Source organism: Bubalus bubalis, chromosome 6 (assembly GCF_019923935.1).
Source record: "Bubalus bubalis isolate 160015118507 breed Murrah chromosome 6, NDDB_SH_1, whole genome shotgun sequence".
Taxonomy (NCBI): domain Eukaryota; kingdom Metazoa; phylum Chordata; class Mammalia; order Artiodactyla; family Bovidae; genus Bubalus; species Bubalus bubalis.
Genome location: NC_059162.1, coordinates 14,101,235 through 14,129,233, shown reverse-complemented (window position 1 = coordinate 14,129,233; position 27,999 = coordinate 14,101,235). Strand labels below are relative to the sequence as shown.

Below are 27,999 nucleotides of genomic sequence, written 5' to 3'. Positions count from 1 at the left end.
GCCGCGCTCCCTGCGGCGGAGAATGGTGCCGTGGCCAAAGTCTTCTCTGGGAGTTGTAGTTCTTAAGTTAGTGAGGCGAGGAGGAGGCGGAGTGACTCGGCGGCCATTAGCTGTGTGTAGTTGCCCGGGACTAGGAGCTTAAGTGAAGAGGGAAGCCTTATTCGGTAGAAATCAACTATGGACATGGGCTTCTGCCGGGGCTAGCCCTAGAGTACGGAGAAGGCGGGCTTTTTGGTTCCCCTCCTCGCCGAGTGGGGGGGGCACACTAGGCCTTCGGACATCCCCGGTCTCAAGTAGGCCTCGTCTGCCGGCAAGGGCGCCCCAAAGGCGGGCGGCGCCATGTCGCTGGTTGCTTACGCCAGCAGCGATGAAAGTGAGCCGGATGAGGCTGAGCCGGAGCCGGAGGAGGAGGAGGAGGCGGCGGCCCCTACACCTGGGCCCACTTTAGGGGGCTTGTTCGCTTCTCTTCCCGCACCCAAGGGTCCGGCCTTGCTGCCTCCGCCCCCCCAGATGCTGGCCCCAGCCTTTCCCCCGCCGCTGTTGCTGCCCCCACCCACCGGCGACCCCCGGCTCCAGCCTCCTCCCCCCTTGCCCTTCGGCCTGGGAGGCTTCCCCCCACCTCCAGGCGTGAGCCCGGTTGAAGCGGCGGGAGTTGGGGAGGGGCTCGGATTGGGGCTGCCCTCGCCCCGAGGCCCTGGCCTCAGTCTGCCCCCCCCTATCGGCGGTGCCGGGCCCCCCCTGGGGCTTCCGAAGCCAAAGAAGAGGACAGAGCCGGTGAAGATTGCGGCGCCAGAGCTGCATAAAGGGGATGTGAGTATCCGGAGAGGGCACCCCCACTGTCCATTGGGTTTGGGCATGGGCTCAGCTGTGGGAGGGACTTGTGGAGGCTCGGAGACTCTCTCCTGTAAATGCATCCGTTGATTCCGGACCACTGGATTCCTGGTACTGTGCGATTAGTCGAGCTGAAGTTTGTCGGCTTGGGGAGTTAGGGTATTTGTCCTTGCGTGTTTCTCCAAACTGGACCCGCCCGCGGAAAGGCCTTATACCATCCCCTGACACTGACAAGGCCAGGCCCAGGGATCCCTGATTGCATTCCCTCTGTTGCATCTTCACCGAAGGTTCCCCCCGCCTACCCCAAACCCCCGAAGTACTCACAACAGCATAAAATATGGCACTAGAAGAGGTAACAGGAGACAATTCCTGAGCCCTTGGCCAACATTCAGAACTAATCTTTTGCTTTGCCTCTGAACTTAAAAGCATCAGGGTCTGAGCAGAAAGGATAGGAATCCTGGATTCTATTTTTGAGCGAAGTTACGGAAGAAATTCAGTATTTATTGAGTACAGATTATTTGCCAGGCATTGACCCTTTCCTTGAATTGCCACAGAACTGTGAGAGATAACATTCTAATTTTTACAGATGAGAAACAGGTGTCCAATGTGTAAGATCTTACCTGGTGAAGGGCAGAGTGAAGATGCAGAGTTTAGCTGAACTGCAGGCCTATGCTTCAGTTTCACCATTTACGTATAGAAGAGGCAACCAAGCTTGTGTCGTTTTCTGAATGTTGGATCAGAAAAATTGAAGACCTTTTTTGGAGTGAGAACTTGGGAGATAGAAGAGACATCCTCAGATCAGATCAGATCAGTCGCTCAGTCGTGTCCGACTCTTTGCGACCCCATGAATTGCAGCACGCCAGGCCTCCCTGTCCATCACCAACTCCCAGAGTTCACTCAGACTCATGTCCATCGAGTCAGTGATGCCATCCAGCCATCTCATCCTCTGTCGTCCCCTTCTCCTCTTGCCCCCAATCCCTCCCAGCATCAGAGTCTTTTCCAGTGAGTCAACTCTTCTCATGAGGTGGCCAAAGTACTGGAGTTTCAGCTTGAGCATCATTGCTTCCAAAGAAATCCCAGGGCTGATCTCCTTTAGAATGGACTGGTTGGATCTCTTTGCAGTCCAAGGGACTCTGAAGAGTCTTCTCCAGCACCACAGTTCAAAAGCATCAATTCTTCGGCGCTCAGCTTTCTTCACAGTCCAACTCTCACATCCATACATGACCACAGGAAAAACCATAGCCTTGACTAGACGGACCTTTGTTGGCAAAGTAATGTCTCTGCTTTTGAATATGCTATCTAGGTTGGTCATAACTTTCCTTCCAAGGAGTAAGTGTCTTTTAATTTCATGGCTGCAGTCACTATCTGTAGTGATTTTGGAGCCCAGAAGAATAAAGTCTGACACTGTTTCCACTGTTTCCCCATCTATTTCCCATAAAGTGGTGGGACCGGATGCCATGATCTTCGTTTTCTGAATGTTGAGCTTTAAGCCAACTTTTTCAGTCTCCACTTTCACTTTCATCAAGAGGCTTTTGAGTTCCTCTTCACTTTCTGCCATAAGGGTGGTGTCATTTGCATATCTGAGGTTATTGATATTTCTCCCGGCAATCTGGATTCCAGCTTGTGTTTCTTCCAGCCCAGCGTTTCTCATGATGTACTCTGCATATAAGTTAAATAAGCAGGGTGACAATATACAGCCTTGACGAACTCCTTTTCCTATTTGGAACCAGTCTGTTGTTCCATGTCCAGCGCTAACTGTTGCTTCCTGACCTGCATACAAATTTCTCAAGAGGCAGATCAGGTGGTCTGGTATTCCCATCTCTTTCAGAATTTTTCACAGTTTATTTTGATCCACACAGTCAAAGGCTTTGGCATAGTCAATAAAGCAGAAATAGATGTTTTTCTGGAACTCTCTTGCTTTTTCTATGATCCAGCGGATGTTGGCAATTTGATCTCTGGTTCCTCTGCCTTTTCTAAAACCAGCTTGAACATCCTAGGGGCAGGTAATACTTTAGAGTTATCTGGAGTTCTTCCCATTCTTTCACTTCTAAAAGGTCAGTTGGTCCATGCCTCGCTCACTTCTGGTAACCCTCAGAGGGAAGCTGATTTTCGCCCTTGCTTTTCTTCAGACTTCCAAATCAGCCTGGAGGCTATTTCTTTTCTCTTCCTCACAGATGTCTGAATGTTCTCTCCTTCACCTCTTTCAAATCTGGGTTTAAAAGACAAGTTCCCAGTGAGGACTTGCCAGCCGACCTATTTCAGTTGTAACTTCCTGTCACCCACTCCGCCCCACCCCACTTCTTTTATTTTTCTCCATAGCACCACCATCTAAGATACTTTATCACCATCTAGTTCAGTTCAGTTCTCAGTCGTGTCCGACTCTTTGCAACCCTATGGTCTGCAGCATGCCAGGCTTCCCTGTCCATCACCAACTCCCAGAGCCTACTCAAACTCATGTCCATAGAGTTGGCGATGCCATCCAACCATCTCATCATCTGTCATCCCCTTCTCCCACCTTCAATCTTTCCCAGCATCAGAGTTTTTTCAGATGAGTCAGTTCTTTGCATCAGGTGGCCAAAGTATTGGAGCTTCCACTTCAGCATCAGTCCTTCCAATGCATATTCAGGACTGATCTCCTTTAGGATTGACTGGTTGGATCTCCTTGCAGACCATGGGATTGTCAAGAGTCTTCTTCAACGCCACAGTTCAAAAGCATCAATTCTTCGGCACTCAGCTTTCTTTATAGTCCAACTCTCACATCCATACATGAGTACTGGGAAAACCATAGCTTTGACTAGACAAACTTTTGTTGCCAAAATAATGTCTCTGCTTTTTAATATGCTGTCTAGGTTGGTCATATGGAGAAGGCAATGGCACTCCACTCCAGTACTCTTGCCTGGAAAATCCCATGGACGGAGGAGCCTGGTAGGCTGCTGTCCACGGGGTCGATAAGAGTCGGACACGACTGAGCGACTTCACTTTCACGTATTGGAGAAGGAAATGGCAACCCACTCCAGTGTTCTTGCCTGGAGAATCCCAGGGACGGGGGAGGCTGGTGGGCTACCGTCTATGGGGTGGCACAGAGTTGGACACGACTGAAGCAACTTAGCTGCAGCAGCAGCAGCAGGTTGGTCATAACTTTTCTTCCAAGGAGCAAGCGTCTTTTAATTTCATGGCTGCAGTTACCATCTGCAGGGATTTTGGAGCCCAAAAAAATAAAGTCTCTCACTGTTTCCACTGTTTTCCCATCTATTTCCCATGAAGTGATGGGACCAGATGCCATGATCTTAGTTTTCTCACTGTTGAGCTTTAAGTCAACTTTTTCACTCTCCTCTCACTTTCATCAAGAGGCTTTTGAGTTCCTCTTCACTTTCTGCCATAAGGGTGGTGTCATCTGCATATCTGAGGTTTTCTGCATATCTGATATTTCTCCCGGCAATCTGGATTCCAGCTTGTGCTTCCTCCAGCCCAGCGTTTCTCATGATGTACTCTGCATATAAGTTAAATAAGCAGGGTGACAATATACAGCCTTGACGTACTCCTTTTCCTATTTGGAACCAGTCTGTTGTTCCATGTCCAGTTCTAACTGTTGCTTCCTGACCTGCATACAGGTTTCTCAAGAGGCAGGTGAGGTGGTCTGGTATTCCCATCTCTTTCAGAATTTTCCACAGTTTGTTGTGATCCACACAGTCGAAGGCTTTGGCATAGTCAATAAGGCAGAAATAGATGTTTTTCTGGAACTCTCTTGCTTTTTCCATGATCCAGCGGATGTTGGCAGTTTGATCTCTGGTTCCTCTGCCTTTTCTAAATCCAGCTTGCATGTCTGGAATTCACGGTTCACATACTATTGAAGCCTGGCTTGGAGGATTGTGAGCATTCCTTTGCTGTGTATGAGATGACATACTGACCCTCTCACATGCTGCTTATTTTATCAGCCTCTCTCTTTTGCTGGTATACAAGCTCCATGAAGATAGGGCTTATTGTTTATTTTTTTCACTGCTGAATTCCTACTGGTTAAAGCAATGCCTGGCACATACTGAGTACTATCTAAATATTTTGGGTAAATGAATTCAAATGAATATGGATTCTTTATGGAAGGTATTTCTAGAATCTCTCTTACTACCTTGTTCCAAACTTTTCCCAAATCATTTCCCCCTTCTTTTTTACCCAAGTCTGTTATTTCTAAGTCTAAGGTTCCAAAAAGCCTTCTTTTGCTCCATTGGAACTTAAGTTTGCTCTTGATTTAACCTGGAACAAAGGAAAGTTCCTAAGACAGAGGAAAATAGGTTCATTTTGGGGGGCATTCTGTTTTCACAGTTTTCTTCCCAAATTTCCTTTCAGCCTAATTGCTATATATGGGGGAAGATGGCACTTTGAGCCAGCTTGCTTCCCTCCACAGTGACAGTTGAAAGACTCATTTTTAGGTCCTCAGAGGTAGCATCAGGAAAAGTTGCTGGTAGAGACTGTAGAATCTTCCATTTAGGCCGGCTGAAGTGGTGGAAAATTCTGAGGACTTTTAACTATCCCTCCTTTATAAGTATAATTTGCTAAATTCCTGAGATAAATTGTGAGATGGATAATTAGAATAAAACCAAATCCTAGCCCTTAACTGGTTCAGTTTCCCATTTTTGTTCTGTACAAGTTAGTGTTTTGTTTTCTGAACATGTAATTCCTGGGAAAGGTAGCCTAAGAGAGTTCTAAGGTGAATAGGTAAGGGCGACCTTAGCCTTTGAAATATCTGTGGGTCTAAGGTCCTGTGGCTCTAAGCTCTGTGTCCTGTGCTTATTGGGCTTTCAGTAAACATCTGAGTGAATGAATTCAGTTCAGTTCAGTTCAGTCGCTCAGTCGTGTGTGACTCTTTGTGACCCCATGAATCGTAGCATGCCAGGCCTCCCTATCCATCACCAACTCCCAGAGTTCACTCAGACTCACGTCCATCGAGTCGGTGATGCCATCCAGCCATCTCATCCTCTGCCGACCCCTTCTCCTCCTGCCCCCAATCCCTCCCAGCATCAGAGTCTTTTCCAATGAGTCAACGCTTCGCATGAGGTGGCCAAAGTACTGGAGTTTCAGCTTGAGCATCATTCCTTCCAAAGAAATCCCAGGACTGATCTCCTTCAGAATGGACTGGTTAGATCTCTTTGCAGTCCAAGGGACTCTCAAGAGTCTTCTCCAGCACCACAGTTCAAAAGCATCAATTCTTCAGCGCTCAGCTTTCTTCACAGTCCAACTCTCACATCCATACGTGACCACTGGAAAAACCATTGCCTTGACTAGATGGACCTTTGTTGGCAAAGGAATGTCTCTGCTTTTCTAGTGAATGAATTAGGTTTCCTTAAATAATTTTCCTTTAGAATTTGGTGCTGAAGTAGGATCAGTTAACTCTGAACTCTGGTTCATTCCTTCATTCACTGTTGAGCTGATTCTCTGTGCCAGGAGCTGAGTACAGTAGTGAGCATGATAGACCCTATTGTAAAAGGAGCTGATGGTCTATGTGGGGGGAGACAGGCAAGGTTAAATCAGGAGGACCATGATAGAGCTGGTGCCACTGGAGCTCTCCTTTGGGGCACTAATCAACTTTAGAGGTTGGGGAGGCTTTCAGGAGGAGATGATGTCTACACTTTAGAGATACGACAAGTGAGCAGAAGGTAGCCAGAGAAAGGGGTGATGAAGAGGAGGACATCAGGCAGAGGGAATGGAATGTACAAAAGCCCAGAGATGAGAGAATGCAAACACTTTGCGGGGAGCTTTAGTAAGGCACCATGGCTGCAGTGCTTGGTGGGCAGGGGCAGTGATGAGAGCAGAGGCTAGGGAGAAAGAGATTGTGGCCAGATGATAGTGGGCCTTGAATACGATGCCAAGGCCCTTGTACATAATTCTAGGGTAGTGAAAAGCCCTTAAGTCTGAGCAAGAATCCTCAGATCACAGGGTGCCAAAAGATCTGGAGGGAGCAATGGTAGAGACAGTGTGAGATGATGGTGCCTGGACAAGGGAGTGGTGGCGATGGAGAGGATCGGAGGTTCCAGGTCTTTTTTGGAGGGAGAAGTGGTAAGACCAGGGAATTGATTGGATGTCGTGGGTGAAGGCAGAGAAGGCAATGGCACCCCACTCCAGTACTCTTGCCTGGAAAATCCCATGGACGGAGGAGCCTGGTAGGCTGCAGTCCATGGGATTGTGAAGAGTTGGACACGACTGAGCGACTTCACTTTCACTTTTCACTTGCATGCATTGAAGAAGGCAATGGCAACTCACTCCAGTGTTCTTGCCTGGAGAATCCCAGGGACGGGGGACCCTGATGGGCTGCCATCTATGGGGTCACACAGAGTTGGACACGACTGAAGCGACTTAGCAGTAGCAGCGTGGGTAAAGGAGAGGGGTCAAGGCTGACCTTTTGGCTCAGGCAGCTGGGAGGGTAGTGGTGCTGTTTATTTGGGGAATACAAGGGTAGAGCAGGTTGGGGATTAGTTAGATTTAATTGGTTACAAGTATCAGAAACTGCTCCAAGCTAGCATAAGTGGAAATACATCATAAATATACTGAGGTACCCTGGAAAGGGCCTGGAATCAGGAGTTGGAGATCTGTCAGGGACCCACACAGCTTCTCTTTGCACCTTTAATTCATTCTTCTTTGTCTGCAGACCAGTTTCCTCCACGTCTTAACTTTTGTTGCGGACGAAAGATGGCCACCTATACCTTCTTGGTTTTTCATTCCTTCCTTTTAGTGATTGGCCCAGACTGAACTATAGTTTTAGTTCTGGTCTGGTTTTCTGGGAGAGAGACTATGATTGGTTTGATTTGAGTCAGCTCATTGATCAGCCACAGTCAGGGAACATGGGAAATTCTCTCTCCAGGTACGTTTCAATATCAAATTCAGTCAGCTTTTGACTTATGCGAGTCAAAAATTAGGAATGATCCATAAAGTGGGGGATCATCATTCCTTTTCCCTTCTTACTGTTCTTTTTCTGAACAGTGGTTAAGAAAATCAGCCCGCTGATTTTGCGGGCTTAGGAGATGCAGACTTCTAAAATTAGGATACCAAAAAAGCAAAATTAGAGGAATACGTTTGCTCTAAGGGTTTTCTGTCATGTAATGTGCCTTCCAACACAAATAGAAATTTCCGAGTTACTTGGATTAGTGTTAGGCGTCCTTTCAAATTGCTTACCCAGGTAGTGAAGGATTTGAAGCTGTGAAATTGAAATTTCACTGATTTTGGTCACTTGTTAAGAGTTGACTGCGGTGAATTTAGCTAGGATTTAGCCCTAGATAGAAAGGGAAAGACGAATTGCGCCAACATCTGTGGGTCACCTGTGCAGCGTCTGACACTGTGCTGGGCACATCAGTGACTCTCTAAGTTAAGCCTTACCCCTGGTTTACAGGTGAGGATATAGGAATTTAGAGAACAGAGCTAAAATCACATAGTTTGAGAGGAGCAGAAGTCGTATTTGCTCCCAGTGTGTTGTGTTCCTTTCTATCATCAGTTCAGTTCAGTCACTCAGTCGTGTCCGACTCTTTGCGACCCCATGAATTGCAGCACGCCAGGCCTCCCTGTCCATCACCAACTCCTGGAGTTCACTCAGACTCATGTCTATCGAGTCGGTGATGCCATCCAGCCATCTCATCCTCTGTCGTCCTCTTCTCCTCCTGCCCCCAATCCCTCCCATCTTTTTTTTTTTTTCCCAGTGGGTCAACTCTTTGCATGAGGTGGCCAAAGTATTGGAGTTTCAACCTCAGCATCAGTCCTTCCAATGAACACCCAGGACTGACCTCCTTTAGGATTGACTGGTTGGATCTCCTTGCAGTCCAAGGGACTCTCAAGAGTCTTCTCCAACACCACAGTTCAAAAGCATCAATTCTTCGGCCCTCAGCTTTCTTCACAGTCCAACTCTCACATCCATACATGACCACTGGAAAAACCATAGCCTTGACTAGACGGACCTTTGTTGGCAAAGTAATGTCTTTGCTTTTTAATATGCTGTCTAGGTTGGTCATAACTTTCCTTCCAAGGAGTAAGCGTCTTTTAATTTCATGGCCGCAATCACCATCTGCAGTGATTTTGGAGCCCAAAGAAATAAAATCAGCCACTGTTTCCACTGTTTCCCCATCTATTTCCCATGAAGTGATGGGACCAGATGCCATGATCTTCGTTTTCTGATTGTTGAGCTTTAAGCCAACTTTTTCACTCTCCTCTTTCACTTTCAACAAGAGGTTTTTTAGTTCCTCTTCACTTTCTGCCATAAGGGTGGTGTCATCTGCATATCTGAGGTTATTGATATTTCTCCTGGCAATCTTGATTCCAGCTTGTGCTTCTTCCAGCCCAGCGTTTCTCATGATGTACTCTGCATATAAGTTAAATAAGCAGGGTGACAATATACAGCCTTGATGTACTCCTTTTCCTATTTGGAACCAGTCTGTTGTTCCATGTCCAGTGCTAACTGTTGCTTCCTGACCTGCATACAGGTTTCTCAAGAGGCAGGTCAGGTGGTCTGGTATTCCCATCTCTTTCAGAATTTTCCACAGTTCATTTGTGATCTACACGGTCAAAGGCTTTGGCATAGTCAATAAAGCAGAAATAGATGTTTTTCTGGAACTCTCTTGCTTTTTCCATGATCCAGCGGATGTTGGCAATTTGATCTCTGGTTCCTCTGCCTCTTCTAAAACCAGCTTGAACATCTGGAAGTTCATCGTTCACGTACTGCTGAAGCCTGGCTTGGAGAATTTTGAGCATTACTTTACTAGCGTGTGAGATGAGTGCAATTGTGTGGTAGTTTGAGCCTTCTTTGGCATTGCCTTTCTTTGGGATTGGAATGAAAACTGACCTTTTCCAGTCCTGTGGCCCCTGCTGAGTTTTCCACATTTTCTATCATAGTTCCTACCAAAAGATAGAAGAGTCTTGAGCAACCAGAACTAGGAAAGTGGTACTATGAGGAGTGCAAAAGTGGGAGAGAAAATGATGCCCTAACTGAACGGGCAGATGTTAAGAACATATTTGAGACCAAAGGGGAAAACTGGTGATGAATGTAGCTAATTTGGATAATAGCAGAGAGGAGTGTGTAAGTGATTAGAGTTTGGAGCCTGGGGGTTGGTGGCGGGGGCGGTGGTCTATGCTTGGGCTCAGATTTCCTTCTTGGCTTCTGGCCCTGGCAACTAGTGATTGCTTTTTGGAAAGGGAGTCTGTCAGAACCAGAGCCTGGGAGATAAGAGGGAGCTGCCATGGGGAGTGAGCAGATCCCGCTGGGCCTGGCCTAATGGGAAATGTCTGTTTCCGTTCTTGCTCAGCAGTCTCGGGCGGTGTGTGTCTTGTCACTCTTGGCAGCTGGAACAGAGAGGACAGTGGTGGCCACTGAGGCGCAGGCTCTTAGGAGGCCAAAAAGAAATACAGCACTTCCTTCTTAAGAGACACAGTTTGTGTCTCGAAAACCTGGGAATGCCTTTTCTGGCCCAGCCTACTTCTTCCAGCCCTGGGTGCTCCTGTATCTCTAGCATCATCATCCTCTCTGGGTCAGATGACACAGACCCACTTAGATCGCCTTTTGCTGGTCTTTAGCACTCTAGGAGTTGACCTTTTAATATAGTCCTGTGGAGGACAGTTTGGCGGGTTCTCAAAAAGTTAATTAGAATGATCCAGCAGTTTCACTCCTAGGTGAAAAGAATTGAAAACAGGACTCAAACAAATACTTGTATGCTACTTTCACTTTTCATTTTCACGCATTGGAGAAGGAAATGGCAACCCACTCCAGTGTTCTTGCCTGGAAAATCCCAGGGACGGCGGAGCCTGGTGGGCTGCCGGCTATGGGGTCGCACAGAGTCGGAGACAACTAGAGCGACTTAGCAGCAGCAGCAGCAGTGTTCATAGCAGCACTGTTCACAGTAGCCAAAAGGTGGCAGTACCCACATTTTCAGCAACAGATGAGTGGATACACAAAGAGTGGTATATACATACAGTGGAATATTACTCAACCTTAAAAAGGAATGCAGTTCTGATACATGTTACAATATGGATGGACTTTGCAGACATGCTCAGGACTTTGCAGACATGCTCAGCAAGATAAGCTCGACACAAAAGGACACATTATATGATTCCATATGTATGAGGTACCTAGAGTAGGCAAATGAAGAGATTGAAAGTAGTATAGAGGTTACTGGGGAATGGGGAGTTATTGTTAATAGGTACAGTTATTGTTTGGGATGAGGAGAAGTTCTGGAGATAGATAGTGGTGATGGTTATACAATATTATGAATGTGCTTAATGCTACTGAATTGTATGTTTATAAATGGTTAAAATGATACATTTTATGTTATATATGCTTTACCTTGATAAAGGGGAAAAAAACCCCAGTATGGTCATGTACATTTCACCATCAAGAAAGTTCTTGTTGTGTCTAAATTAAATACTGTGCTTAGGCTGATCCTGTTGCCTCCACTTGGTTCCTGATAGAAGCTGAATTAATTTTCCTTTTAAATTCTCTAAGAGAGCCTCTGACCCCATGACTGGTAGTTATATGGCATATCTTTTAGTTTTTGGATTACTCATCTCCTCCTTTATAGTACTCTGAACTGAAATTTATTTTTGTGTGTGAGGTATTTGGATAATTCCTTGCTGAGCTTTCTTTGGTTTCCTGTTTTCATCCAAGCCCACACATGCCCGTAAGTCCTTTGAGTGGCCTCTCAGCCTCTTTTCCATAATGAACCAGTGAGTTCCATGTTTCCAGCCTCTTTAGTTAGCTAAAGTTAAATCAGAGGGCGAGTGGTTCTCATTCTGCTTCCCTGCTCTCCCAAGGGCCCTGGACTTCCTCTGTGGCCCAGGTGTGTTACTGAATGTCTCAGAGCCCTGTTAGTCAGCTTTAAGAGGTAAAGATTTATTTCTGCCCCTCTCTCAAAGATGAACAGTCTTAAGAAGGGCTTAGGGGTTCAGCACATTTTTTGAGGGTCTTAGTGTTCTGTTTTAGGGAGTCCTATTTGTGCCCATCATGAGATGATTTATAATGGGGCTCAGTAGATTAGTACAAGATGTTCAAAGAGAGAAGGATGATTGTGAGTAACCGTAGCAGTCCTCTAAATCCAGAATTAATAAGGTGTTCTTAAAATCTTTGTACAGTTTTTCGTGTGTGTGCTTTTAAGCTTTAAACTTAGGTTGACAGTATAATGGAAACCGTCTGTGACATTTAAGGAAAAATTGAATTTTCTTCCCCCAGCTGATCTGGCCTTCAATTCTATTAGCCATAGGACAGTTTGCTTACAATTTCAGAGTAGCCACTTTTTGTTTGTCACAGATCTGAAAAATAAAAATATGCTTGTACGGTTTTATGAATGTAATCATCTTAAACTTGATAACATTTTCTTTTCAGATTGTTTCCATTGGACATATTGCCTAAGATGTTAAAGTTTAAACATGCCTGGGGACTTCATGACAGCCTTGTGTACCCCACAGTAAGGTGGTTCTGTGTGGTCTGCTGAAAAGGAGAAAGTCTTCATAGTCAAAAAACAAGGGAAGGAGGAGTGAGGGGGAAGAAACGAAAAGGGAAACGGTCAGTAAACCCTGAGGCAGTGGAGTTTGGAACAGAGAGAAAAGGTCAAAAATGCTTGGGTGTTTGGGGCTTAAGGCTTTTCTTGGATGGTGTTTGACCTCTTGGCAGACCAGAAAGAATAATAATCCTTGAATTCTGTTAAAAAATTTTAGTTAGTATACATTTTTTGCATTTTCACGGATCAGTTCAGTTCAGTCGCTTAGTCGTGTCTGACTCTGCAACTCCATGGACTGCAGCACGCCAGGGAGCTTGCTCAAACTCATGTCCATCAAGTCAGTGATGCCATCCAACCATCTCATCCTCTGTCATCCCCTTCTCATGCCTTCAATCTTTCCCAGCATCAGGGTCTTTTCTGAGGAGTCATTTCTTTGCATCAGGTGGCCAAAGCATTGGAGCTTTAGCTTCAGCATCAGTTCTTCCAGTGAATATTCTGGACTGATTTCCTTTAAGATGAACTGGTTGGATCTCCTTGCAGTCCAAGGAACTCTTTCAAGAGTCTTTTCCAACACCACAGTTCAAAAGCATCAGTTCTTCGGCACTCAGCTTTCTTTATGATCCAGCTCTCACATCCATACATGACTACTAGAAAAACCATAGCTTTGACTAGGCGGACCTTTATCAGCAAAGTAATGTCTCTGCTTTCTAAAATGCTGTCTAGGTTGGTCATAGCTTTTCTTCCAAGAAGCAAGCGTCTTTTCAATTTCATGGCTGCAGTCACCATCTGCAGGGATTTTGGAGCCCAAGAAAATAAAGTCTCTCACTGTTGCCATTGTTTCCCCATCTGTTTGCCTTGAAGTGGTGGGACTGGATGCCATGATCTTAGGTTTTTGAATTGAGTTTTAAGCCAACTTTTTCAGTCTCCACTTTAGTTCCTCTTCACTTTCTGCCATAAGGGTGGTGTCATCTGCATATCTGAGGTTATTGATATTTCTTCCTGCAGTCTTGATTCTAGCTTGTGCTTCACCCAGCCCAGCATTTTGCATGATGTACTCTGCATATAAGTTAAACAAGCAGGGTGACAATATACAATCTTGTCGTACTCATTTTCCAGCCTCATTTTCCGTTGTTCCATGTCCAGTTCTAACTTGCTTATTGACCTACATACAGATTTCTCAAGAGGCAGGTAAGGTGGTCTGGTATTCCCATCTCTTTAAGAAGTTTCCACAGTTTGTTGTGATCCACACAGTCAAAGGCTTTGGTGTAGTCAGTAAAGCAGAAGTAGATGTTTTTCTGGAACTCGCTTGCTTTTTCCATGATCCAGCGGATGTTGGCAGTTTGATCTCTGGTTCCTCTACCTTTTCTAAATCCAGCTTGAACATGTGGAAGTTCTCGATTCACGTACTGTTGAAGCCTTACTTGGTTTGAGTATTACTTTGCTAGCGTGTGAGATGAGTGCAGTTGTGCAGTAGTTTGAACATTCTTTGGCATTGCCTTTCTTTGAGATTGGAATGAAAACTGACCTTTTCCAGTCCTGTGGCCACTGCTGAGTTTTCCAAATTTGCTGGCATATTGAGTACACTTTAACAGGATCATCTTTTAGGATTTGAAATAGCTCAACTGGAATTCCATCACCTCCACTAGCTTTGTTCCTAGTGAGCCTTCCTAAGGCCTACTTGACTATGCATTCCAGGATGTCTGGTTCTAGATGAGTGATCACACCATCATAGTTATCTGAGTCATGAAGATCTTTTTTATATAGTTCTTCTGTGTATTCTTGCCACCTCTTCTTAATATCTTCTGTTTCTGTTAGGTCCATACCATTTCTGTCCTTTATTGTGCCCATTTTTGCATGAAATGTTCCCTTGGTATCTCTAGTGTTCTTGAAGAGATCTCTAGTCATTCCCGTTCTATTGCTTTCCTCTATTTCTTTGCATTGATCACCAAGAAAGCTTTATCTCTCTCCTTGCTATTCTTTGGAACTCTGCATTCAAATGGGTATATCTTTGCTTTTCTCTGTCTTTTGCTTCTTTCCTTTTCTCAGCTATTGGTAAGGCCTCCTCAGACAACCATTTTGCCTTTTTGTATTTCTTTTTCTTGGAAATGGTCTTGATCACTGCCTCCTATACAATGTCATGAACCTCTATCCATAGTTCTTCTGGCACTCTGTCTATCAGATCTAATCCATTGAGTCTATTTGTCACTTCCCCTGTATAATCATAAGGGATTTGATTTAGGTCATACCTGAATGGTCCAGTGATTTTCCTTACTTTCTTCAATTTAAGTCTGAATTTGGCAATAAGGAGTTCATGATCTGAGCCACAGTCAGCTCCCGGTCTTGTTTTTGCTGTCTGTATAGAGCTTCTCCATCTTTGGCTGCAAAGAATATAATCAATCTGATTTCGGTGTTGACTATCTGGTGATGTCCATGTGTAGAGTCTTCTCTTGTGTTGTTGGAAGAGGGTGTTTGCTATGACCAGTGTGTTCTCTTGGCAAAACTTTGTTAGCCTTTGGCCTGCTTCATTTTGTACTCCAAGGCCAAATTTTCCTGTTACTCCAGCTGTCTCTTGACTTCCTACGTTTGCATTCCAGTGCCCCATAATGAAAAGGACTTCTTTTTTGGGTGTTAGTTCTAGTAAGGCAAGTATATATGCACATGAAAAGTGCAGCATTTACAGAGCAAGCGCAGATGAATCATTGTTAGCCTGATGCCACCCCAGACAATAAATAACAGGGACACAGTGAGGAGAGCAAGGTGAGCTGCTTTAGCAAGACTTCAGAGTTTCAGGTCAGGAGGAGCAGAGTGCAGACTGACAGGAGAGTGAGAGGTGGCAGTCATCCAGGAACCTGCAGGAGGAGTGACAAGGTGGGGGACTTACGTGGAAGAAGTACACGTGGAGGCTTGGCCGGTTCTTTGAGGAGATTTTGGAGTCACAGTTGATGCCCTTATCCTTAACTGCTTTTATTACTATTATTTGGGTACTTGTCTTTCTTCTTACTGGACTCAAGTTTCTTGAGGGCTGGTACTTTTTCCATGTCTTGGCATACAAGAAACTCTTTGAAGCACAGTGGAGAAAGTAGTCCAGGCTGTGTCTCTGGAAATCAGTGGGCCAGGACTCTGCCTGCTGCAAGTCCTTTCCTGCTGCTTGAGTGGATGAATATCATCGTAGTATCTGTAACCCAGCCACAGGACACCAGTTGGAGCCGTATCTATAGTGCCTGGCACAGTGTCTTGCATACAGTAGGTTCTGAGTAATGATGATCAAAAGGTCCTTGTAGCAGATGAATGCTGTGGGGAACTTGTGACATATGAGGTTCAGTTGAAAAAAATAGGCAGAGAATTTGACTTGTTTAAAATCTTGGGGATGGAAAGGATCTTAGATTTCTGCCTAATCACCTTTATTTACAGGTGCCCCAAACCAGGGTCTTAACAACAAATGCAAAACTTTTAAAGTTCTCAGTTTGGATATTAATTTTTTAAAATAAAATGTTACAGCTCGTTTTTCATATGCCTTGCATCTTTCTGATAGTTGAAGATGGCTGAGGAGCTGATGTTGAACTAAAAGTTTGGCCATTTTTCAGTGTGAGAGCTTGTTTTAGAAACAATCCTGATGAATCAGAGGGATAACACAGAGGGACCTCCCTTCTTGCCCCAAATTCTCACAGTCATCATTTACTTGCCTTCTTCCTGGACGTGAACGACTGTCTGGCATACTTAAACAATAGATCATACTTGGAGAGGAATGGATTTCTCCAATGGCTTTGACCTTTAATGTCTCATAGAAGAGTAGTTAACACACCACTTAATCCCATAGGAGTGCCTCGGCCCTGTGGTTATGTAGTCTATATAAGTGGTTTTAGAAGTGAAGCTGAGATTGGGTGCGATTGTGGGCCAAATCCCATTCATCTTCTAGGGACAGATTTATAGGAAGAAGAATGGGTATAGCTTTTTCTTTCCACCAAAGACTGAATGAGAGGAAGTAGTCTTAATTTAAAGGACAAAATTGATGCAAAGGCTCCGGAATAGGTCTGGGGGTTTGAGAATGAGTGACCAGGGGAGGTCAATGCCTGCCTCATTCTCTGAAGCTGTTTGGCTGGTCCTGGGAGACACATCCCTCACACAGAGGAAGGGCCCAGACAAGATGATAGCCACTGTTGTCCAGGCCTTTATATCTGCTTCATTTAAGGTGAGTGCTTTCCCTATTGTCCTTAAACAGCGAGGTCTTACTTTGTTTCTTTTTCTCTTAGTCAGATTCTGAGGAAGATGAACCCACAAAGAAGAAAACTGTCCTTCAGGTAAGCTTTGTGACAGAAGCCATTTCTTCCCATATTGCTTCGGGAAGATGGGAAGTTTCCAAATCAAGCTTGAGCAAGTGCAGATATTGATACCGAGGACTGCCTATTTGAGTGTAGTTTTGTTTTCCAGGTAACATCAGACCTTGTGCTTTTCTCCCCTACCCTCACTGGTCACTGACTTTAGTGTGCTGGCGTCGCCTCTCCTAGAGGACAGGCGTGGTAGGGAGATGAATTGGAACTTAGTTTGATTTATTACATTTCAGGTAAAAGGATTATTTAGGAACAGTAGAATAAATGGATTGGTCAAAATGGTATTATGGGACATCTGAACTTTAAAATTATCCATCTTCTCCCAGTCTCATTTTCTTGGAAAAGAAACTTAAATAGTACCAAGTGCTATACCAGTGTTTAACTGATTTTATCCTTTTAATAGTACCTAAATCAGAGTGTTACTGTCATTCCTGTATTGTATATGAGGAGAATGAGACCTTGAGGAACTTGCCCAGGGTCAGACAACTTGTGGGGACAGAGCTGAGGTCAGGCTGAGGCGATCTGACTGTAGAGTCCATGCTCTTACCTGCAGCATTCGGCTGCTGCTTTGTCATAAAGACCAGAAGTCCTTAACCAGACAGTGCTGGGAGATGCTCGCGCTGCCATTTCCTGTTTCCCCTGTCCCAGGGCCTCTATTCTGCCTCCCAGAAGTTTCTTCCTGTTCAGCTCCACAACTCAGTGATTTACACGCCCTCTGATCTCATGTTAATTGTATGTCTCAGGAAGAGCAAAAGTGGCTCTTGCTTTGTAAGGTCATTGTCTCCTGATTAAGTACGTGATCCTGAGGTTGCCCCTTCCCTGAGTCTGTTAAGGCGTCATATCCCATGTTGGGAGGTCCTGGAAGGACAAAGTCACATGGAAGTTAGATAACTGATGAGAGTGATGCCGTGTCCATGTCTGTAGTGGGTTATGGAGGAAGAATCATGAAAGACTCTCACTTGCTGAGACTGAATGAAGCCAGTTGTCGCCTGTTGTCAGAATGGCTTCCTGGAGGAAGTGAACTGGCAACTAAAGAGGTGGAGGACTCTGGCTCAGAACGCACTCTAGGAGTAAAGAGCAGCCTTCCAGAAGGTAGGAAGAGATGCGTGCATAGAGAACCTCCAAGCTGATGAGGCAGAGTGTGGACCAAGCACTGCAGAGGGATGTAGCCATGATCCCAGATGTGGCTGAGAAGTCAAACGCTTCAAAGGGAACCTGAAGGATGTACGTGCTCCATCTTCCATCTCAGTCTGGTTTTTATGAGCCTGAGCCTTTGGCGTCTGCCAGGATGGAATGACCTAAGTCTGTGAACACAGACAGCAGGGAGAAGAGCCCATTTTCTGGGTGAACAGTTCTGCCTGGACTGCTTGATTCAGAAGCCCTAGTTTACTCATTCTGGGCATTTCTTGGCCGAGAGTGCTGAAGTACATGGTTACTCCAGGACAGTGACACAGTGTCCATAAGTGACACTAACTCCATTCTCCTTTTTCAAACCAGTACCTCCCTCAGCCCTACAGTTAGGCCAGCTGGCCTTGTTTTACAGAAAGCAGAATCCGAAAGATTCTTATGAGTAACCGGAACTCTGGATGGACTGAGCCAGTTAGCTTACAAACTGATAAGTTAAATGCTTGACTCTGGCATAAACAAGCTGGGTATACCACATCTCTAGGGCTTTCCTTGGGCGGGGAGGGAACTTTGGGTGGGATGTATGAATGTCTTTTTAGGACAGAGCCTTGCTATTGACTTTGAGTGGCAATCCAAAGGAAGCAGGGAGTTGCCATGCTTAAGAGGAACCTTCAAGATATTGAGAGGTGTTCATTGATAAGCTGGAGAGAGCCCTGGGCTTTTGGAGAAGAAAGACAATGTATTTACTAAACGTATCATATTAGCAAAAAAAAAAAAAAAATCAGGAAAGGTTTTGTGGTAGAGGAGCTGGGAGAAGTGGACAGTAGAAGGGCCTGAGGTAGGAGGAGTCCACTCCACTTTGGATGACCTTAGTGGGCACAGGTCAGACAGAACAGGGCTGGTAAGATTTTAGGCTGGAGCATGTAACTGTAATGCTTGTTCTTAATGTCAGTAGCATGTTTCATAACACCTCACTTGCCGCCTTTCTTCCCTCCTTACCCAAACTTGGGTCACCAGGGATCCAGTGAGGGGGCTGGCTTGTCCGCCCTGCTTCCCCAACCTAAAAACCTGACTGTGAAAGAGACTAACAGGCTGCTCCTGCCCCATGCTTTCTCCCGGAAACCCTCGGATGGCTCCTCTGACACTAAGCCCTCCAGGCAAGCTTCTAAGACCAAGTCCTCTTCTCTTGCCCCCGTTGTGGGCACCACAACCACCACTCCATCGCCCTCAGCTATCAAGGCTGCCGCCAAGAGTGCTGCCCTGCAGGTGACGAAGCAGATCACGCAGGAGGAGGACGACAGTGATGAGGAAGTAGCCCCTGAGAACTTTTTCTCCCTCCCTGAGAAGGCCGAGCCGCCTGGAGTTGAGCCATACCCTTACCCCGTTCCCACTGTCCCCGAAGAGCTGCCTCCAGGCACAGAACCAGAGCCGGCCTTCCAGGACGATGCAGCCAATGCCCCCTTGGAATTCAAGATGGCAGCAGGCTCAAGTGGGGCCCCTTGGATGCCTAAGCCTGGGGATGACTACAGCTACAATCAGTTTTCCACATATGGCGATGCCAATGCCGCTGGTGCTTACTATCAGGTGGGTAGGCGGGATGGAGGGCAGGCCAGGGAATGTTGGAGTTTGGCAGTCAGGGAGAGTTTTGAGCCTGTGATCGGCCTCTCTGGCATCACTTTGGCTGAATTAATGAGTCTTCTGGTGTCTTGGTTTTACTTATCGGGTCTCAAAACATTATGGCTTTATGCTGAACCATACTGATCTAAAATTGCTGAAGTCTTGAAGCCTGACAGGTTGAACCACACAATTGACCCCTTTATTCTGAACACAGAATGTCATTGTAGGAGCTGATGAGAGGTATAGGGAGAAAGTGGAAGAAGAGCAGTCTCTAATCCTAGAGATCCCAGGCAGCTTCTGCACATGTGGGTGAGGAGGATGTGAGAGCTTTGGCATAGACGACTAGATAGCAGTGAGTCCAAGGAGAGTTCTGGAGGTGGGGAGTGCTGAGAACATAGGAAGTGGGGAGGGAGAGGAGGGAGTCTGGAGAGTTGAATGCAAAGGGAATAGGAGAATGGCGAGAGGCCTTGACTGAGACATGAGAAGTCAAAGGACTAACGTCAGTCTCTGGAGAGAAGACACTGGGGGACCATAGTTTAGGCAGAGACAGGAAGTAGGGCTTAGATTTTGAATCTCAAGCTGTGTGAGTCGGGGCAAATTACTTATCTGCCCCTCTGAATCTCAGATTTCTCAGCTCTAAGATGGGGAGAATGATAGAACTTCATGGTTGCTACAAGGGTTATACTGGTAACATAGCAAATGCTCAGTAAATGGTTATGAGAACTTTTATTCAAATGTTATGTGGAAGAGCTGTTTAAATTGTTCTCCAGGGCTTCAGAGGGTGAGAATATAATGAGGCCAGGTTGTGAGTAGTTTAAGACAGACTTCCAGTGGTCAGAGCTTGCTTAGATGGAGAGGGCTCGCAGGAGTCCGGGGACTCACAGCCGCGGTGGTTGTTGATCAGAGGCAGCTGGGTCGTCCTGTGGCCGGGCAGCCTTAGGAAGTTTTCCTGCCAGTGTGCGATGGTTTCAAGACTTCAGTGATTCTCTGAGTGTCATTGTTACTCTTATGTACAATCTAGGCCTGCGTAGGGACCCGTGGTAGGTGGACTTTGAGGGCTCTCTGTTCTGATCAAAGACTTTGAAAACTATTTGCCGTTAAGCCTTGCTGTGTCCTGTAGACTGACCAGGGACAGTGTGTCTCCCCTCAGTGTTGTTGGGAGGAGGAAGATGAATGTTTTGACCTCGTTAGCAAAGAAAGAGAAAAATGTAAGACACCACTAGTTTATATCCAGCCAGTGAATAACAGTTGGGATTTTGTGTGCAGTTACAGATACCATGAAGGCAGTCAGTGCAAATTAAAGCACTCTAATTACTCTAGGGGGCCCTTCAATTTAAATGTATGTTTTTTGTCAATACTTTTAATGAAAATTAATGCTTTAATTATTCTGGTTTTTTATGTATTATGTTGATTTAATATTAAACCTTATTTTTCATATATAAAATGAATGTTCTTAGAGGAGCATTTCTTGGAGTTTTGGGCAAAAGTGGAAGAATTAGGAAAAAGTGCAGGCAGGGAGGAAATAGTTTCTCAGCCCTGCAGCTGCCTGAGTTGGCCACAGTAGGGGCCTTGCCCTTGCCTTCACCCCTGTTCCTCTATGGTCCACAGCAACATCTGGCCAGCTCACCTCTAAAGGGGCATCATCAATTCCTGAACTGAAAATCTGGTAATGCAAACCTGGTTTGTTCCCAGTTTTGTCAATTCCATACCACCCTTGTGGTGGTTTATTTTTATCAGAGATCTGCAACCTCCCTGCCTGCTAGGGGAGGGAGTCCCCTGTGCCCAGGGCTGCTAGATCGGATGAGGAGCAGGAAGCATGCCTCACGCCTCCTCCTCTCTGCTCACACTGGAGCGTCCTGGGGTCTTCTGAGCAGGAGGAGCCCGGCTGAGGCACGGTAGGGGTCAGCAGTAGGAGTCATGCTGGGGAAGCAGCCAAGGGAGCAGGCTGTGAATTGAAGCAGGAGAGAATGTCTTTATTTCTTGTATCTCTTCCCTAGAAAAAAAATCCATCTGTCTGGATGGTGTAGATCAGAAAAAACTCTGGTTCTTGAGTTGTAGGGTAGGTCCTTAGGATCTGTGCTTTGGCTGGTCCGCTTGAGGGGTCTGTGGTGTGGGTATCACCACTGCCTCTTGGATGAGGTTTTCTGCGTTCTCTGCGCTGCGCCCTCAGCTGGTGTGTTTTCTCCCTCCCTGACTACAGGATTATTACAGTGGTGGCTACTACCCCGCACAGGACCCGGCTCTGGTCCCGCCCCCGGAAATTGCCCCGGATGCGTCCTTCATCGATGACGAAGCAGTAAGTTAATAAAGCCAAAGTGACCATCTTTGACCCCTAGACACCAGGTTTCAAGTCTGAAGCTAAAGGAAATTCTTTTTTTTAAAAAAAGCAAAAAAGCTGTATTCATTTGGGATTCGGTTTGACAACATATAATTGAGAAACTTCAAGTAATAATGGCATATGTAAGGGAGGTTAACTTTTTTCTTTATAAAAGAAGGCAGAGGTAGTCAGGCCAAGGCTGGTATGGCAGCTTCAAAAAGTTGTCAAGATCCAGCCCCTTCGATAAAATAAGAAGGTAGCTGAGGCCGCTGCCATCAGTATTGCACACCAGGCAGCAGAGTGGAAACAGAGAGTCACCTCCCCCTTTAGGAGACTCCCTGAAAGTTCCTGAGAATACTTTTCCTTCTATCTTACTGACTAGAACCTGTCATATGGCTGTATTTAGTTGCAAGAGAACGCAGTAGTCTTTTCATTGGGTGGTACTATGCCCAGCCAAAATGTTGGGTTCAATCATACTGACAGAGACGGGGAGAGTGAATTTTGGGGAGGGAACAGCAGCCACAGTAAATAACCTTGTGTTTCACATCACTGTATTATTCCCTGTTGCTGAGCCCCTCCCGACTCGGCACAAGGGAAGATGAAAACCTCGTGTTCTGCAACTGTCCAGGCATGTTCAGGAGATAAAGTATTCCATCTGTAGGGAGGCCACAGCCTACCAGGAGTGGGTTGGAGAAACAGGGGATGCAAGCTCTTATAAAAATAACATTCTCCTCACCTTTTCACAGAAACTTTGCAAACTTCTACCTGTGGTTCGTCCTGTGTTCGTCCACTTTCCTGTGTATGTCCTCCTTGACAAGTTCAGTAGTTAGGCCCTTTTTGTTCTAAGCCTAGGAGGCAGCAGGGAACTTATCCAGTGGCAAAAGTCAGCTCCTTATGGGTAGAGAGAGGCCTTGCTGATGCTCAGACCACAACCTGGGCTTCACTGCAGATTTCCAAGTGTTCTTGAATTTAATTCCTCTTCACCTACACTCCTCAGCACATCTTCTGGTGACTTAACAGTGTGATACTTTTTCTTTCTTTCGGAGGAAGGGGAAAGAGTAGCAGTCTCCTGGAAATTTTGCCAGGCTCTTTTTTGAGGCTTCCTCTCTCTCCATCTCGAATTACCTTCTCTAATGTCTAATCTGGTGTGTGGTCTGATGATTTGGTGATACTGAACCAATGAGAAAGAACAGACATGTTAAAAGAACTGATTTTTAGAAGAGAAATCCTAGAATTGTTTTTGTACCTTTAATTCTTAATTTGAAAATAGTGTGCAGTTCTTTTAGGCATATACAATTTATACACAATTTGAGTAAAATTCATACCAGTGAATCTCTGCACTCACATTTGGGAATACATTTTGGCCTTCTTTTCCCTGAGGCCAGGAGAGCTTGTGAGAAGTAGCCTTTCACCTGGCATCAGTCAGCTTGGTAGGTGGCATGGTGAGAGGACATACTGCACAGAGAGAATTAAGGGTGCAGTGGAATTGGGGAACCCTAAAATCATTCCATGAACTCTGGGTCCTTGGTGACATCTCCTGATCCCCTACCCAGACCCCCAACTCCTGAATTTCTCCCCCCTTTTCCAGTTTAAGCGGCTGCAGGGCAAAAGGAACCGAGGGAGGGAGGAGATCAACTTTGTGGAGATCAAAGGTGACGACCAGCTCAGTGGGGCCCAGCAGTGGATGACCAAGTCATTGACAGAAGAGAAAACCATGAAGTCATTCAGCAAAGTAAGTGGGAAAGAAAGGTCTACTGGGTGGCCCCCTTGGGAGTCCCCAAAGCAGAATCTGACCCCTCATCTCATTGTTACTGTCCCTACACCTTTAGCAAACACGTGTTTCCCTTGGTACTGGAGTGCACACCAAGCCTCCCAGACACAGCTCCTACTTTCCAGAATTTTGCAGCACTTCGCTCTCTATCTAGATGGTAGTCTGGTTGCTGAAACTGGACGGCTGGAGCCATTTCCTGTCCTGCAGTTGGGAAGGTCTCAGTATGTGTGGCTCCTTCCTGCTGTCCTACCCCCTCTCCATCCTGTTATGTTGGGATCTGGTGCAGCACATCATTGAGGTGTGGGCACAACAGAGCCTCCGAAGTCCTGGGGTCCTGGGTTCTGAGTGTGCATCCCCTTCTTTCCCCTTTCTTTCTCTTATTTATTGAACCCAGCTGTGGTCTTTTCAGATGCTTTATTTCTCACAGTTCCCACACCACACTCCTACCTTCTCTGTGCTAGTTTTCTTCAGTCAGTATGATGAACATCTCTTCACCTAGTAGCTGAGTACAGCAAATGTGGACATTGATGAGCCTGCCACAGGGGGGAAGATGTGGGGGAGCCTGGATTCTAGCCCAGCACCAGCAAGGCCAAGGTTGGGCATTTTATGCCCTTCTTCTCCCCCCATTTTCTTTGCTTTGTTCTGTGGCCACAGATGGCCATCTGAGCCCCAGCCATTTGTTTTAACTGAATGCTGGCGGTCGTACAGGACAGAGCAAAGGATTGTGGTTAGATCAGCATAGATTCATCACTGTTTACCGGAAAAGCCACTTAGGAGAGCATGCTCCACTACCTGGGTGGAGAGACATCCTCACATAGTAACAGCTGCTGTTGCTGCTTACTGTGGACCAGGAATGGAGCTGGACGATTTGTTTGTCATCTTTAACCGTCATATTAAATGACATTAAACAGCATCAGGGAATTGGAGTCTGCTCTTTTCCCAGGTTTAAGTCTTTTATTTTTTTCCCCACCATCTCATTGTATTGAGCTAGATTTTAAAAAAAGAGGAGAAGGATGCAGTTCCTGTCCTTGACAGGTTTAGAGTGTAGTTGAGAAAAAGAGTTTTAAGGACACTTAAGTATAAATGATTATGGTGCAAATTGATTACATAAGTGCTGAGGAGGCTCCAGAGAGGAGTTTTGGGAGTTGGGTGGGGCTGATTGGGAAGCTTCTAGTCTGAGACTAGCACTGGCAGAGGACAGGAAAACCGCAGAGTGAAAGCCCAGACCAATACAGACTTTGACAGTAAATCATTTACATCACAGTTGGGGTAGGGGTTCAGCACAGTTACCGGTGAAGGCTGAGAATTGGAGAGAGGCGTGGTGATTGTGAAAATCTAATTCCAGGGAAGCTGCTTGTCGGTACTTACTAGAATGAGGGAGTAGGGTTTCAGCCCAAGGTGATGGATGGGAGAGAGCTTAGTAAGCAGCAGGCAGGAGATAGGCTAGACATCTGGCCTGACTGGGGAGAAGTGGACAGAGATGAAGAGGCCCTTAAGGGCAGAGGAGGTGGCTGGAGGTAAGAAGGGAGGGAGGTCTCCTGGACCTTTAAACTGTTTTAGATGGACTGCAGGCGGTAAAGCTGGTGTCAGCTGTCCACTGTGGGCAGAGCCCCATGCTTGGTGCTGAGGGTGGTGGGTTACCAAAGATACAGAAGACAGCCCTGACCGCAAAGTATTTCCAGTCTAATGAGGATATTGGCAGACTCTTGTAGGCAAGTATTCTGAGCTTGAGATTTTTGCATAATAACTTTAATAAAAATAACTATCTTGTAAGTATACAGACTTAAAAACTGCTCCAAGCTGACTTCTTCCCCCTAGGATTTGGACTGTGTAGTTTTTCTCTTAATACCCATCCTTGTCGCATTGGGGCACGTGAGCAACGTCCACTTTTCTTTCAATGTGTTAATGATTGTTCCCTTCCCTTACAGAAGAAAGGTGAGCAGCCAACAGGCCAGCAGCGGCGGAAACACCAGATTACGTACCTGATTCATCAGGTGAGAGGCCTGATGGCCCTGGCCTGCTAGGCAGGATTCCTGTAAACCTGGGGATTTGAAGGCTGAGATCTTGGCTAGAAGCCTGTCAGACACCTGCTTCTAGCGGGCACCCTCCCCAGTTCTCCACATGGGCACTAGGTGGGGATGTGTCCTTCAGAATTATCCTACTCTGCCTCAGGCTCACTTCATGTAAGACTCAAGTACAGGTGCTTGGAATAAACTGTAAATGAACATTCAGGTATTTAAAACATAAGGGGGGTGTGTGAAATGGTTTCTTATAAGGTTCTTTTAAATATCAAGTTCATCTGATAATTTAAAAAATGAAAGAAAAATTGGTTCAGCAACTTTTAGCAGAACATACACCTCATGAGGAGGTAAGGTTGGTTTTGTGTTCTTCATTTCTGTGGCAGGAAACATCAATGCAAGTAATTCAGATTTACAGATGATCTAAAAATATCTTTTGGAATTGGAATATTTCTTGGTATTTATTTGATAGGACCTGGCAGCTTTCAAATATTTATTGTGTCATTAAATATCTTTTTGAGATCTAGTGTACTAAATGCTGTCAAAAGTACAGAAGGAGTGAGACTCTTTCCTGGTCATTTTCAGATAGTGTATATGCTGGTTGGTGATTTCAGTGCCAGAACTTGCATTCATTGTTCTTACCATATTTTCACCTTCTTCTTCATGGACTCCTTTGTACCCTTACCCTATCTTGTTATTTGTAGGGAAAGAATTTAAGGGTAGTGTCTTTAAATTTTATATTTTTATTTTTAAATTATTTTTTGCTTGCTGTTCCCCTGTAGGGTCTTTTTTTAAATCCGAACTCTCAGCACCCTGCTCCACCCAGGGGAGTAGGTGGGGTGGGGTTGAGGAGCCCCTCTTCTAGGGTGGCATTTGTACATTCCCAGAATGCAGTCTAGAGCTAGGAGCTGCCACAGTCAGGAGGGGAAAGCATTAATTCTTGTACCTTCCAGTCAGTTTTTCAGCTTCAATTTGTGCTCTAAAGTGGTGTGAATTTCTTGGGTGCCATATATACTTTATTCAACCCAACAGCGACACAGCAGCTCCAGACTAAGTTACTGTTGGTAGGTGTCCTATTTGGACCTGTCCAGGTCTTCAACGCTGTCTTCCCCCACGTGGCTCGTTAGGTATCCAAGGCAGCGGATTGTGTTCCTTTCAGACGCCAAATTCAAGTTCTCATTTGTCCATTTCCCATTTGAGCATTTCCGTTTTAAATCTAGCTGAGGAAGGACCAGCATTCTTTTTTTAGTATTTATTTATGTATTTGACTACAACAGGCCTTCCTTGTGCATGCAGGGTTTTAGTTGTGGCATGCAGCTTCTTGGTTGCAGCATGTGGCGTCTAGTTCCTTGACCAGGGATTGAACTCTGGCCTCCTGCATTGAGAGCATGGAGTCTTAGCCACTGGTCCACCAGCATTCTTGAAATTCTGCTTGAACCCTATTCCTTTGCTTTCTGAGGGTCCTCCCCTTCTGCTTGAATAAGAAAATTAAATCCTTCAAGGGATTTACGTTTTCCTCATAATTGTTTTGATGGCAGAAAGACTTTAAACTGGGAAGCACACAGAGGCAAGAGAAGCTCGTATCTTAGAGCCTTGGTGTGACTCTCCTCTTCCCCCTCTCCCTTGCACAGGCTAAGGAGCGGGAGCTGGAGCTGAAGAACACCTGGTCGGAGAACAAGCTCAGCCGCCGGCAGACCCAAGCCAAATATGGATTCTAGGGCTCTGGACCTGACTGCCTTTGGATCTCCTGCAGCCCAGCTGGCTCGGCCCCCAGCTTCATCTCTGGGACCCTAGCTGATCTGAGCCCAGGATCTCTCTCCCTGAGGACCCAGCCCTCGCCTCTGCGAGAATGAACATATTTGATAGATTTTTCTTAACAAAAGTTAGAAAATTCAGCTCCTTTCTGTCTTGGAGCTAGCAAAGACTCAAGTGATGCCTCAGAAGGGGCTCTGAGTTCTTGGATGGGAGTTTTGCTCCCTGTTGGGTGTGATGATATCCCCCCCTCCCTCCATCTTTTTTTTTTTTTAAACCAGGGATGTCTGTTGAAATAAAATATTCAGTCCAACAGACACTGCGTGCCCTGAACCTTTTCCTACTTTTAAGTGAGGTCTCTCTCTCTCTCTCTTTTTTTTTTTTTTTTTTGGACGCTACTTTTTTGGTTGTCCTGTCCTTAGATCTTAGTTTTTACCTTGGGTAAAGCAGCCTCCAAACTGTTGTGAGCTATCTCGTGATTACTTTGTATTTTTTCTGAGTGCTGACCATCTTAACTGGGGTCCTGGCCACTGAAGACTCTAGGAAATGTATGTACAGTTTTGTTTGGGACAGGGGCCTGTGACCCCAAATATGGAAAGTATTGCTGATCTCAGGTATCTTGAAGTCAAGGAGATTGTTTCTGGGATGTGAAAGAGTTGTTGGACATGAAAAAGTAATGAAATGCCTGTCCCCAAAGATGACTCAAATTTTTACTGGTTGTTATTGGCCTGGACTGGTTTGGAAGCTTTGCACGGAGATTGGGGGCTAGACAGATATCCTT

General features: G+C 45.7%; 1 protein-coding gene across 1 annotated transcript; it reads left to right on the top strand.

Moving 5' to 3' along the window:
- Positions 1 to 52: 52 nt before the first annotated feature.
- On the top strand, positions 53 to 27,535 carry PRCC (proline rich mitotic checkpoint control factor). The gene is made up of 7 exons (XM_025287641.3): positions 53 to 810; positions 16,541 to 16,588; positions 18,761 to 19,327; positions 21,561 to 21,656; positions 23,266 to 23,409; positions 25,377 to 25,442; positions 27,098 to 27,535. Exons 1-7 carry the CDS (start codon positions 340 to 342, stop codon positions 27,182 to 27,184), a joined length of 1,479 nt encoding a protein of 492 aa, XP_025143426.1. The 5' UTR covers positions 53 to 339; the 3' UTR covers positions 27,185 to 27,535.
- The last annotated feature ends 464 nt before the right edge of the window (positions 27,536 to 27,999 follow it).